Genomic DNA, 15,356 nt, shown 5'->3' on the forward strand with positions numbered 1-15,356 from the left:
TCAGAGATTGTTAAAATATATTTTCCCAGTAAATATTACAAAAATATGTTATACTGTTAGTTTTTTTGAGCCATTGTTTTATGTTAGAATCAATACAAGGTATCGGTTCGAAGGCAGAAGAGTGGTAATGGCTAGGCAATTGGGATTCAATTACTTGACTAGGGTCACACAAAAAGGAAGTATCTGGGGTCAGATTTGAAAACAGGATTTCCCATCTCCAGGGCTGGCTCTCTATCCACTGAGCCATCTAGCATTCCCTACTTATAAGACACTGAAAATAATATTTTTATTATGCTCTAAGGATGCCTTACTGTAGGTTTTTTTTCCATGAAAATAGTTTTATCTTCAACTACACGGTAATATTGTAGTTTTTTCCACTTATATTGTATGTTTGTTGGTCCTAATCAGAAAACTGAAAAATGAAGTAATCTTGATTCTACTTGTACCTGGTACTGGTAATGGTTCTTCATCATCATCATCATCATCAGGTGGAGGGGGGCCTGGAGGAGTCCTAGGTCCTCGGGGCTGTGGTCTTGGAGGGCTTCCATTAAATTGCTCTTCTTTCTCACTATCGGCTATATTTTTGTTAAGAAAAAAGTTCTCTCATGTAAAGTAGTAAAATGATAATAATGAAGTAATAAATTTATATAGCACTTTGGGGTTTGCAAAGCATACTATATACATTCTCTCATTTGAATATAATAATTGACCAAAAAGTCTGAATATTTGAACTTTTAATCTACCAAAATGACCAAGATGATAAAAATTTCCTTCATGGCTCAAAATATTTTTCTTAATTAATCTATAATTCTAGAAACCAAGACTTTAGAAAGGCACATATGGACACTGATAAAAACATAGTGCTAATCTTGTCTGAGGAATTAAGTGACCCCTCAAGTACACTCAATATAAACTTTAACATCACATAAGGATCAAAACAGAAATATACATTTGACTTATGAAATGTGTTCCTAAAAAGTTTACTATTAAGTAAATTTTGGTAAAGCAAATCATAGTTTCACACTGAAGTCCATTATAATTATATGATATGCCCTTAATATCCTATCGTATAAACCTTACAGTAACTATAGTACCAGGAAAAGAGAGAGAACGTTCTCTGGCCATCAACTCCATTATCTATAAAGATAAGAAGCTAATAATCAGGAGTTCCCAATTTTCCTGTCTTTTACTTAATGACAATATTAGACCATAAGAGAGTAGGAAATTTGTTCCATCAATAGTGTGTTTCAGCAATATTTAAACTGTTTAAAATAGATTTTATGTATTAATTTGAAAAATTTGATTTGATTGGGTCTTTCAGGACTTTATATGAAATCCATTCCCTAGTCTTTTATATCTTTACTAGTAGGCTCTAGTTTTATAGTGTATTGTATTTTTATCAAATTTACTTCTTGAAATAAGTTCTAGCAGATTTTTTTAAACCATGCTCTTTTAAAGAATATTAAGACAAATTAAAAAGGTCTATCTAACAACATGCCTGTGCAAAAAAGAAAGCTCAGCTGAGAACAATGGACAACTGAAGTCTGATGCCAAGTTCAAATGTAGGAAAAATTTTTGATTGCAAAAAACATAAAACTATTCATGTAGATTTCACTGTTTCCAGGAAATTCTAAAATACTTACCATGTTTTGGAGTTCTTTTTACATTTGGCTGTTGTTGGGGAGGTGGTGGAGGTGGAGGTGGTGGTGGAGGAGAATCTCTATCATGACTTATCACTCTATCAACTGAGCCATAGATTGCTAGTGTCAGACAATTATACCAGCCTCTTAGGACCAAGCCATCAGTATTTACCTGATTTTTAAGGAGCAAAGGGGAGAAAGTTGAATTAAAACTTTAATATGCCTAGAGCTAAGTCGAGATTACAAACACTTCTAGGTTTTAACTAAAATCATTATTCAAAATACATTGAGAATTCAAAGATCAAAATTAAACAAAATTGGAATAGTTAAGGCTATTTCTCCAGGTAGTTAAGTGTCACAACTATTGGAGGTACCTATGTGTCCAATATCCTTAAATTCCCCCAAAATTCCATCTCCATTCTCTAAAGAACTCATCTTCACAGACCCCAAGAAAGCTCTAGAGAACAGAGGTGAAGTGGGGAAATTATAAAGATCTATAGGAGGGGCAGCTGGGTAGCTCAGTGGAGTGAGAGTCAGGCCTAGAGACAGGAGGTCCTAGGTTCAAACCTGGCCTCAGCCACTTCCCAGCTGTGTGACCCTGGGCAAGTTACTTGACCCCCATTGCCCACCCTTACCAATCTTCCACCTATGAGACAATACACCGAAGTACAAGGGTTTAAAAAAAAAAAAAAAAAAGATCTATAGGAGGGGGACAGCTGGGTGGCTCAGTGAATTGAGAGCCAGGCCCAGAGATGAGAGGTCCTGGGTTCAAATCTGGCCTCAGACACTTCCTAGCTGTGTGACCCTGTCACTTGACCCCCTTACCACTAGCCTACCCCTTACCACTCTTCTGCCTTAGAATCAATACATAGTTTTGATTCTAAGACAGAAGGTAACAGTTTAAAAATTAAAAAAAGAAAAAAAAAAAGATCTGTAGGAGACCATAACAAATATAGATTACAATGAGGATCACGAAAGCATAAACTGTCCCCATTTCCTTACAGAATTTATTACAAAGAATCAGCAGATTGTGAGAATTTAACACTAGCCTGCACCTCTTTTCTTTCCCTTGGTACCCAAAGATCAGTCTTGGATTTTAAAAAGAAAGTTTTAAAATAACCCATTCTTTGAACTCCACCATTTGATTGAATTAAGAACAAAAGCAGACAATTATACATCAAGGATGCACTTTGGGGGAAGGCAAAGACCTCCTGGCTCCCTGGCACCCCAAAGATGTTTGCCTCATGTCCTACATGTCTCCTGGTGTCTATAAGACCCAGTCTCTGATATGGACTGAGGTTAGAGTCTGCCAAATAAGAAGGACTCTGAAATAAGACATACTGAAAGCATAAGTTTAGGTCAGAGAAGGAAGGAGGTCACTTTGGCTAGGATTTTCAGAAATAAAATTGTTGGGAACCACTCCAGAGACTGGTGGAGGTTTGATAAGGGAATAGTCATCCACATATGGTAAAAGGTCTTTTCTTTCTCTGTCCTGCTCTATTAATTTAATGATTATTATAATTAACAATTATTATAGATGAAGAGTTCCCTACACTCAAAATGCACCCCAAATCATAAGCTATTACCTAAGCTTCCTGATACTGAAAAATCCTTAGCTGTCCTTATAGGATCTTCCTCCAATGACATAATGCAACCACAAAGTATTCAAAAGTTGCTATCGCTAAAAAATAAATAATTCACCCAGAGGCCAGTTTTCTAGTAAATGAGACAGGCTGATCTTTAAGTCTCACCAAAAATTTAAATGGAAACTTTCATCTCAATAGAACAATGCCTTTATATCACTCTATTACTCATTGTTTGAGAAATAATCGGATTTTGCACTTAGATAACATTTTATATTTTTTCAAAAGACTTCTGGACTTTTCATCTATTTTTTACTCATAACAATCACCTAAAGTAGACAGGGCAAATATTGTCTCTATTTAAAAAAATAGAATCTTTATGGCTGACTCTCCAAATATCTCATGAAAAATTAGTAGCAGAACCATATTCAGACCCTGACTCAACTTTATTATTTTTTGTATTCTACAATGCTACAGAACCAATGAAATACTAACTGGCACTGAGACCCATTTTAGAGACAAAATTCCTAAGGAATGAAATAATTTCCTCAAATGACAAAACAGGATTTATCATGTCTACCACTAAGATGTAAATATAAAGACCAGAGTAGTTTTGAAAGAATAGGAATACTGAATGAATGACCCAACACCTCTTCGAAGGAAGAAATAATTAACAGTGCCTATTACATTAACTATTTGAGTGGGAGATCAAAGAGGCATAAAAAAACCAATCTCTAAAATTCAAAAATGTACTAAAGATTAAGTTCTATGGGTAAAAACACACAAATAGGTCCTTCCAACATTATAGAGTTCTTCTATTGCTCCTCCCTCTACCCTACCCTGAAAGGGTTTAGAAGACTAATCATATTTGGAGATGTAGCCTCTAAGCAATCAACCTAATGCAAATATTAATAATATGGAAATAGGTCATGATCAATGACACATGTAAAACCCAGTGAAATTGCTTGTTGGCTATGGGAGAAGGGTAAAGAGAAGAGAGGAAAAGAACAGGAATCATGTAACCATGGGGAAAATACTCTAAATTAATTAATTAATTAAAGTTTTTCAGGTTAAAAAAAATGATCATACTAAACACTTATTTCAATTTCCTTTTCACTCCATAATATTTGGATGAAATGCTGCCAGAAACTACTTTCCATTTTGAAAAAATGGGAATATTAACTCATCCTGATATGCTGGAAGAAAATATCAAAATATTCACTTTTCACAAAATAACATTAAGTAAGCCACACAAAAATATGTTGCAAAACAATATGTCTCACAGTGATTCACTTGCCTGCCCACCTAAACAGAAGAAAAGAAGGAAAAGACACTAGGCTACCTATTTACTAGAGAAAGTAGAACAGGCCAGAACAGAACTATGTTATAATGTTCCTTCCATACTTAAAAATCACTTCTGGGTCCAAAAGTAGTCAGAAGAGGTATGTGATCCCTTGCTGAGCAATATGTGATCTGGCCAAATAGGTATTCCATAATTAATGGTTTCTACATTCAATTTTAGTATTCAAGAAGAAAACTTGGAACCAATCAAAAATGCAAAAGGTAGATGGAATGTAAAAATGAAAAGACGGCTTTCACTTTACCTTTGAATTAGGTCTAAAGATGATAGATGTGTTTTCATCATAGTCCAGGCTACAAAAAGAATAAAAATGAAAACATAAGCTCATGCAATACCGTTCATAGAATATTCAAAAGCTGTTACCATAACAATTAGCAATGACAGTAATTAGTATTATTCCATATAGTACATAATTAACACATAGAAATATTTTTGTTTCTTATCAAAAACTCTTCAAGATGCTAAGTACTAAATGTAAAATACACAATTTATATTTTCTCAAATTGACACTAGGATCAAAACAAGAAAAACATTATCTTAACAGGTTTCAAGAACAAGGATTTTGGAAAACAGAAATTAGTTATTTTCATCCTGCATTAATATTCTACTAAATGTCTTAAGAGTTCAAAACATTTTTTAACTTTTCAAACACTGCAAATTCATCTCTGCTAGTTTTAAACCTAAGCAGACTACAATAGTACAAAAAAGATAAGTCAATAAAAAAAATGCATGAAACTGAAAAGATACTTTATTTCCAGTATACTTAAATGGTAAACTCTCACATTAGAGAAATTTCTCTATGCCCTCTCTCATTCTAACAGCTTCTTTTTTTTGAAAATAGATGCTCCTGAGGTCTGGAATCCTTTAGGAGTCTAGTGAAACATAAAGATCTGTAAGCCAGAACACTGTGATAGATTAATCACATGAGATCTATTATTAATCACAATGGAGTCTTAATAACTATAATCATTTCAAACTAGTGATGACCATAAGTGATATTTCTAGATTTCTGGAACAACTATAACTTAACATAAAAACATCTATGATTTCTATTGCTAACAAAATCATGGGTCAGACTGCTATTACTGTGATTTGTTGCCTATATTTTTAATTGAAGGAAATACTACAATAAGAGGTCAGTGAAAATAAAAATGTAATTTTTTTTCCCCTAGAAGTTCACAGAGAGCACAACCATCACCATCACGTCCCCTTGAAATCTACCTATAGATATCCTGAGAATCCATAAAGCTCAGATTTAGAAACTTTTTTCTATTGCAAAAATCATTACTATTTTTTAAATGCTTTCTTCCAACTGATTAACTCAATTAGATAATTTTTATTACCTATTTTATTCAGAATATCAGAATGTAGTACAGTTTAAGGAACTCAATTTTTTTAAATCTAGTTTATAGCATAGTAGATAAAGCTACAGGCCTAGAGTTTGAAGGACCTGGATTGAAATCTGGCCTCAGACCCTTCCTAGCTTTGTGACCCTAGGCCAGTCCTTTAACCCCAACTGCCTAGCCCTTATCACTCTTCTGCATTGGAACCAATACACAGTATTGATTCTATGACAGAATGTAAGAGGGGTTTTAAAAGAATTGATACTAATGCAGAAAGTAAGGGTTTTTTTTTAATCTAGCTTATTAAAGGTTTCCCATAAAGGAAATTAAAACAATTCTTCTCGTAAGGATATAACTAAAAGAGAAGGGAGAAGTTGGAGAGCTTAATATTTTGTTATCAAATAACTGAAAAAATTCTGACAAATTTTTAGTTACTACCATGTCATAAAATATTTATCTGATCACATAAAGATTATTTTCTGGATAAAAAACAATATTCATGGTCAAATTATAAATGATATTTATGGATGACTGACTTTCCACAATAGAACACAAAATATAACAAAATTTTTATATGTATTTTTAAATTGTACTTTAAAAAACTGGTCTAAGAAAGTTAAACTCAATTATCTCCTTTCAGAAACTAAAATTTCTTCAGTTAAAGGTAATTAATGTCACAACAATTTAGAACAAAGAAATACACATCCACATTGTTTTGGTTTGGGGAGAGGGGGACCCTTATTTTGTGTCTCAGGAACAACTCTAATACAGAAGGGCCATGGTAAGCAAATGGGGTTAAGAGACTTGCCCAGGGTCACACAGCTAGGAAATATCTAAAATCATATTTGAACCCAGGACCTCCCATATCCAGGCCTGGTGCTCTATCCACTGAGCCACCTACCTGCCACCACACTGTTTTTTAATGAATGAAAATGGACCAATAGTGCTGTGCAAGAAACCATTAATCTCTAACTTGATAAATACATACCTTCCCAACCTATCAAAAACAGGAGCACTTGGTTTGCTTACATTGTTGAAGAAAAAGTCTAACTGAAATGTATGTGGAGATGTTTCCCTAGAAACAAAGTAAGAGATGAGATTAAAACAAAGATGAAATTTTTCAAAATACAACTACATACAGAGTAGCATGGCATCTTTTTTTTAAAATATCAATCTGAAATAATGAGATAAAGGTAACCTGGTGCCGTAGAACAGTACTGAACTTAGACAAAATCCCTAATGGAACACAATAGTTGTGAAGTTCATATAGGTCACAACATCTCTGAAATTCAATTTCCTCATGTATTAAATGAGGATAAAACCCAAACTACCTATAAAAAAGAATGAACTCGGAAAATCTAAGAACACTACACAAAGTTAAGTTTTTGCTATTAAGTAATGGAATAATAAATATTTCTTCCAAAGATTTAAAGAAAAGCATTTAACTATTGTATTGAATAATTTAATACATAAGTACCTTTAGTTATCTGATCGCCCACTGTAATAATTACCAGAATAATTTTTAATCATAAATAAGGTGATATAATATACAGACTCTTCTGGAATAGTAAGTTAATTGTAAATATCAGACTGATAAAAAGATAAAAGCAGTTGAAAGTAAAAATCAATATTAAACAATGTTCCAAACAAACAAAAAGAGAAATGGAAATCAAAACAATCTGTTTCACTTCACAACCTGAAAACTAGCAAAGATGACAAAAGATAGGTATAGTCCAGTGGTTCCCAAACGTTTTTGGCCTACTTAGCCCCCTGGAAATTAAATTTTTTTTATTTTAATAGCAATTAATAGGAAATATAAATGCACCTGTGGCCATAACTACCCCCCTGAATCGCTGCAGCACCCACCAGGGGGCAGGGGCGCCCACTTTGGGAATCACTGGTATAGTCAATGTAGGAGGAGTTGGAAAATGGGCACAATAGTGCATCACCAAGGTGGGGCTGTGAATCAGTACAACCATTTTAGAAAGCAATTTGGAATTATGTGACTAAAATGCTCATTTCCCATAGACCCAGAGATCCCATTACTAAGCTTATACCCTTATATGTTTATACTAAGTTTATACCTTTACTGAAAAGAAAGTATCCATATTCACCAAAATATTTATAGCATTTTTTTGTAATAGCAAAGATCTGGAAACCAAGTAGAGCCCCACTGATTGGAATGGCTAAGAAATCATGGTATGTGAATGCAATTGGTTATCACTGTGCTATAAGAAATGACAAACGTAATGGAAACAGAGAAAGGAACAATCTATATAAACAGATCAATGAAATAAGTAGCCACAAGAAAACAATATACACAAGGACTACAGTAATACAAATGCAAAGAACGACAAAAAATCAAAATCAAAAGTGAGTATTGCAAAAATACACATATAGAGGTGCTAAATAAGGAGCTAAATATGGAAAAAAAAATTCTACCTCATCCTCTTACAGAGATGGGAGATCCAAAAGTATTATACAGAATACATATTTTCATACTTTTTTTGACTTATTAGTCAGATATACTGGATTTTTCCCCCTTTTTTGGTATTTAAAAAATACTATTTATTTTATATGGGACAGCACTTGGGGGAGGGGGGACACAAAATACTCCAAAGCCAAATAAAAAACAAATTTAGATTAGTCATTGCGTTCAATTATTCAAGCTAATGTTCATTCCATTAACCTCAACTGATGGTTAACTGTATACTAGGTTTTATGCTGAAATTACAATTTAATCTGAACTTTTCCAACACCTCACAAAAGATAATTATTTAGGAATCACAATGTCTAGGCCCTAATTTCTCAATAAAAGCATTGGCTAAAATTGTGTCAGGGTTAATTCCCAAGTCTTATAAATTTTCTTTGTAAATATGTATAGTTGTAAGAAGGAAATTTAATTAAATAGTCCCTCATTTGTATTAGCTTAAGAATCTCTTTATTTTACTATCATATTAACTATGTGATATGTAGTAAGAATATAGATAACCAGATTAAGAATGTAGTCCCAGAGCAATACCTGATTTATAATTTCAAATATGTGTATTGTTAATTTTAAGTATGTATGTTATCATACTTATAAGTTACTGTGTGAATTCATTTTATAATGTACTTTATATTCTCATAAGTTATAGGGGCCAAAAAGTCATCTAAAGGTCACAGAGACCAGGAGGTCCAGAAATAGTCTTGGAAACATGTTTTGGGAATTAGGGATTTCTCTGAAAGAAAGGGGGTTGGGGAGAGACATGAAACTATTAAAGGGTATGTATTTTGCAATTCAAGGTGTCAGGTTTTGGACTAGGAGAGAAACCTGCAGACCTCTAGCCCTATAATTTCACCGCTCACAATAAAACCAAATCTTTGCCCAAGAGAGTCTACCAGTATCTTTTTTTTTTTTTACATAGTTAAGGTTAAAAATCTGCATTAGAAACATAATACTATCAACATGAATTATAATAGTATTATACTTAAATATTATCTTTAAATAAACTTGCTCAAGCCTAAAATAAAGAACTTACTTAAAATAAATCACATGTTTATATTCTTGTTTGATAACCTATCAATTTCATGAAGATTTATTTTATTTATTTATTTATAGGGGGGGAGACACAGTGAGTTAAAGGGTTATTCTCAGTTCTGAAGAACTGGATTCTCTCTCTCTCTTTTTTTTTTTTTTTCCAGAGTACCAAGAGAAAAACAGCAGTGAAACATAGGTCCTGCCTGCCATTTGGGAAGACAGCAATAGCCTTTGGAAGTCACCTCTGGTGCAAACCACACCAGGACAAGTGGTAAGGAAAGCTGAGATTACACTGAAGAATAGAACACCTCTTTTTCTGATCAGAAACTTCCTTAATATCATATTTTACAAAGCTTCTTGAGCAGAAGTTGTCATGATAATTAGCTATAGCCTACCTATACCCACCATGAATCTTTCCACTGACCTTTGATTCACCTGCAATTCAGATTCTTCAAAAATCATGTTCTGTAATTCATAGCTAAACAGTAACATTAAGTGAATCCTATAGCTTAAAAAAATTACATTTGTGTGTCAGGGACTAATATGAATTGAAAACACTGCATTATCCAAATGCAAATCAGCTTGCTCAGACAATCAAAGAAGTCAAGAAGTTACAACAGAGCTACTCTGAAATCATTTCAGTTCTAGACCTAAATGAGATCTCAAAGATTCTAAAATATACGTATTTATGTACCATTGAACTGCATGCCACCGTCTGAGCAGTCATTCTTCCATCCATTTTTTTTCATGTGTGGCTCATTAAGGCAATCTCTTTGAGAAGCCATGGACAGAGGTCCTATAATATTTTGGGGTCTTAATGCAATCAAAATTTGATCTTCAAACAGGAGACCCTGGAGAACCTCACCATTTATATAATGTAGCGCAGATATGGACTCCTTTACAACAGTGACTAATATTTTTGGCAAACATACACATCACAATTCAGTACTTTACTTAACAGTGATGATTATTAATGAATTAAAAAAATCTATGGTTACAACCTGTAAAAAAATAAAATGTATAGCTTTATATTCAGTTTCTGAAATATACTGATTGTATAACTCTGGTCGAGTTATTTAACTTCTCAATATCCAAAGGTAGTTCTAAAAGATTTTAAATTGCAAATCAGGGGATCAGTATTGGCTGTGAGGGTTTCCTCAAATCAATGATATTATATAGGTCATATACTCCCCTATCCTAATCTCCAAATTTATATAATTAAGATTTACCTATATAAATGCTTAATTGGAAAGCTAACATACTTTGCCTTTGTATACTGCATTTTATCCTTTAAAATATTTAAATTATATTGTTATATACCACTATTATAAAAATCACATTTAAAACTGTTTTTAAAAAAAACTAACAAATAAGGGGCAACTAGGTGGCTCAGTGGATTGAGAGCTAGGCCCAGAGATGGGAGGTCCTAGGCTAAGACAGAAGGTAAGGGTTTAAAAAACAATTTTTTAAATTAACAAATCTTTATATATGCATGTATAGATTTTTTAGCTTAAATTTTAAAAATAAATACAACTGCTCACCGACACCGGTGACATCCTCTGCTCCCACAAGACAAACACTGTATTCAAGCGTAACAATCACAAAGCTCAGGGCTAGAATCCACTCAGAAAGTATGGCGAATTAAAGTAAGATGGCTTGACATGCATATTACGAGAGGAATCCAGAGGCCTCATATGGCTCCTTGGCATCCTGGAAAAGGTTGGCTCCTGGACTTTCGAGGACTGGGCTCTGACTCAGACTGAGGTCCAGTCTATCCAACCAGAGAGACCCAGAAGGAGTGATTTAATAGAGAGGGGACTGAGGAGAAGAAGAAGGAAGGGCTTTTCAGCTCTTGGCTCTGTTGGGCTACAGACTCTTCCTTGAGCAGCTACTTTTTTATTCATATTCATATTCCCTCTCATTTAACTACTAATAAATAATTACAAATTGCTATACAATCTCCAGAGGATTTTAATCGTAACATCAGGTGAGTACAGAACAATGATAGAAGTTTTTAATAGATTATAATATACTTAGCATCAGAAATACACAAAAGAGTAACTTCTTTGGAAAGCTGAGTACTATATTTACATAACTTTCCCTTTTGCCCCCCTGTATTTTCACACTAAAAAGCTTTACGTTTCAAATCCAAATAAAAACGAGTCAGGCTCCTGGAAAGACTGACATGAAGTTGTGCAAAGTGAAGTGAGCAGAACCAGAAGAATGTTTACACAGTAACAGCAATTGTATGATCAACTGTGAATGACAACTATTATCAGCACTGCAAGGATCCAGGACAACACCAAGGGTTGATGAAAAAAAGCTATCCAATGCCATCTAAGGAACTGATGGAATCTGAATGCAGATTGAAGCATTCCATTTTTCACTTTATTGCCTTAATGAGATTTTTCTCTTGTTAAGTGATATGCCTTCTTTCATAACATGAAGAACATGGAAATATGTATTACATGATAGTACATGTATAGCCTATATCATATTAAGTGCTGTCTCAAGGTAGGGAAAAGAGTGAAAAGAAGGGAGAGAACAAAGTGTAAGAAAACAATGATTAAAAATTGTATCTACTTGTAATTGGGAAAAAATATAATAAAAGGAATTTTTAAAAGTAAGAATGTCATGCTATAACAAGGGCAAATGCACCCTATCCAACTGATCCATTTCAAGTCTTATAAGTTTTGTTGTTCTAGTTTGTAAGATTCTTCTGTATATCAGAGATTTATGACTCCATTTGTCTAGATGGCATTTATGAAATATTATCAAAATAATTCACCATCAAGAAGCCAACCTTCTGGCAATAAGCTCTCTAAGGCTGGTCTTCCAGTCTCAAAGACTCACAGGCCCTTTAAAACCTAGCACTTTACACTTCGGTGGCAGAGAGAACCCAGAACCACTTGTGCCATGACAAAAGCATCAAAGCACTGTAATGACGATTTCTTACCAGATTAAAAACTCAAATTACTTTTTAATCCCAACAAAATTATGAGCTTCTTGGGGAAAAGAACTATATCATATTTCCTTTGAGTTTTCCAGTTCCAGGTGCCCCTATATCAATTTTGAGAACTGATGCTTTAGGATAATAATGGTCCTATATGTTGAAAATTCATTTTTTTTTCATTTTTACCTTTTGTCTTAGAATCTATATATTGATTCTAAGGCAGAAGAGCAGATAGGGCTAGGCAATGGGGGTTAAGTGACTTGCCCAGGGTCACACAGCTAGAAAATGACTGAGGCCATTTTTGAACCCATGACTTCTTGTCTCTAGGTCTGGCTCTCTATCCACTGAGCCATCTAGATGCCCCCAATGAAGAGAGAAAACTAATGAACTCTGGTTACAGATTGAAGCATACTTCTTTTACTTTATTTTGTCTTGGTTTTTTGTTTTCTTTTGCAAGATGGATAATATAGAAATAAGTTTTACATGACTTAACATGTATAATCCATATCATATTGCCTTCTAGGAGGGTAAGAAAAGAGGAGGGAGAAAATTAGAATAAGTAAACATTTTAGATGAATGATAAAAACATTTTACATGAATTGAAATTTAACAAAATAAACATAAAATGTATATACACATATAGTATCTCTGCTGTTCTGACATGAGAATTTATCATTTATATAAGCAAAGATCTGTTACTGCGTACTTAAAATGAATAAGTACTTTAAAATTCATTTCTAGAGTCTGTATTATTGAGTAAAATTATGCAAATATTTTAATCTATGAATTCATCAAAGGTGGTCTCTTTCTGAAGCCTGGACATAAAAAAGCACCAATCATTTTTAAAATAGAAAAATGTATTTAGAATTATTTGAATTAACATGTTATTGCTGAACTTTTAAATAGTTTTTCAATTTTAAAAATCCCTAGCCTGGTGTTAAACATAGGCTTTTAATAAGAGTTCTGACTGAAATTAAATTTGTTTGTTTAATGTGTTTCTAACTTATTGTTTATCTACATACCTGGTCTACTTTTTGTTTTTTGTTATTTTTAACTTAACCTGAACAAGTAAGTCTATGGAATTAGTAAGTACCTACTTGAGTGTCTACTACGTGTCAAGTAATTATATGGCATCATCCTTCTGCATGATTTCTGGAAGTAGGATGCAGCAAGCCTTTGGCTTACTAAGGTACAAACAGTTCAGTGCCTGCAGCTTTATGAAGATCCACTGAATCATTCTAGATGCAAGTAACATACAAGCTATTCTGTTATAATAATAGCTAGCATTTTTATACTTTTAAAAAGCAACATCAAATAAAAAATAAAAACTTTACATATAGTCTACTACTTAAGTCAAATACAACCATGCTAAAATCTGAAGATTTAACTTACTATATTGTATTTATTTTACAAAAGTTAATTTATAGGCATATATGCATTCCTTGAAGCAAGAAATATGGATTGACAGTGCTAAAAAACCAATAACGATATTCTTTGAGTTGTTTTTCTATTTGAAGACAGATCATCAATCTTAAGTTATTTATTAAAGAAAATGTATTAAGTACCACATGGACAAATATAGGCTTCCTTCTGCCAAATTAATATTCCTAAAGCTCAGGTCTGATTATGTCATTCTCACACTCAGGAATTTTCAATAATCCCCTATTGCCTTTAGGTTAAAGTATAACCTCCTCTCTTTAGCATTTAATGTTCTTCAAAATCCAGGCATGGTCTCTCTTTCCAGTCTTACTGCATATAACTCTTCATTATATACTCTACAATCCAGCCAAGCCAGTCTACTTGTAGTTTTTCATATAGGACATTCCCAGTGCTTTTGTACATGTCATTCCTCATTCACTGAAAGCACTTACTATCTTATTTCTTTCAAGGTTCAGTTCAAATACCACCTCCAACAACAGATTTAACTGATCCCTTAACTTGTTAGAGGCATCCTCCCTCCTCCTCACCCCCTAAAAATTACTCTTAATATGTTGTATTTACTTCTCTGTAATCAAGTTGTTTCCTGCCTATTACATATAAGCTGCTATGGAGCAAGGAGTATTTCATCTATGCTTTTGCATTGCTAGTGTCTGGCATACAGTAGATGCCTAATAACTGTTAAATGAATAGAAGAATGCATTCTCTTAAGATATATCAATCCTTCAAATAGGGCAAATCTTTCATTTGCATGCAAAGTTGACTTACCCATATGCTCTATTATCAGGCAGACTACTATGCGCTCTTACTCCTGGTGGAATGACACGGACTTCATTAATATAAACCACACACGGAAAACGAACCACATCTATATGGGAACTCTGCTAAAAATAAAAAACAAGACTGGTCAAGTTTATTCAAGTCTTTTTAAAAACATCTGAGTTTTTACCTTCACAATAAAGCATTTCAAAGTTCTTTAATGCTAAAATATATTTCATAAGTGAAAAATATTTTTCATACTTTTAGTAGAATGCTATATTACTACTTCAAAACCTAAACTAGAAGTCATATCTCTCTAAACTATTGAAGAAATTTATTCCTGTCTTTATTTCCCACTGTTAACTTGAATAATCAAAGATTAACTTTTTTCCTAGTATGTTTACTTTCATGATATTTTGCTTAAATTAAAAGTAGAATTAATTCCCTAAACATGTATACCAGCTGATGGTAAGTAGCTCCCACACCCAAAAGAAGAGGCCATCAGGATGCTGAAAAGTAAAGAGAAACTAATCTCTAAAAAAAAAATTAATAATAAAAATTTAAAATAACTAATAAAAATTGGTCAAAAATAATATACCAAGTAGATAATTATAGTTTTATCCAGTTTACAGCTAGGAAAGACTTTAAAGATCATTTCATGCTTTACAACCAACACATAACTATTTAGTTCTTTTTTCTTTCAGAGATAATTCTGAGCTGTCACTTTTCATGATTTGCCTATCATTAGAAGGGGGGGGGGG

At 33.2% G+C, this 15,356-nt stretch overlaps 1 protein-coding gene across 1 annotated transcript in view; it reads right to left on the minus strand.

Annotated features, from left to right (window-relative positions):
- VIRMA (vir like m6A methyltransferase associated) overlaps positions 1–15,356 on the minus strand; it is an 82,579-nt gene that overhangs the window by 39,204 nt on the left and 28,019 nt on the right. The window contains exons 2-6 of the mRNA XM_044668431.1: positions 14,605–14,720; positions 6,915–7,001; positions 4,828–4,876; positions 1,644–1,812; positions 447–575 (exon numbers count right to left, since the gene is read on the minus strand). Coding sequence (XP_044524366.1) covers positions 447–575; positions 1,644–1,812; positions 4,828–4,876; positions 6,915–7,001; positions 14,605–14,720 — 550 coding nt within the window. The remainder of the gene's footprint in view (positions 1–446; positions 576–1,643; positions 1,813–4,827; positions 4,877–6,914; positions 7,002–14,604; positions 14,721–15,356) is intronic.

Source organism: Gracilinanus agilis, chromosome 1 (genome assembly GCF_016433145.1).
Source record: "Gracilinanus agilis isolate LMUSP501 chromosome 1, AgileGrace, whole genome shotgun sequence".
In the NCBI taxonomy this organism is placed as follows: Eukaryota; Metazoa; Chordata; class Mammalia; order Didelphimorphia; family Didelphidae; genus Gracilinanus; species Gracilinanus agilis.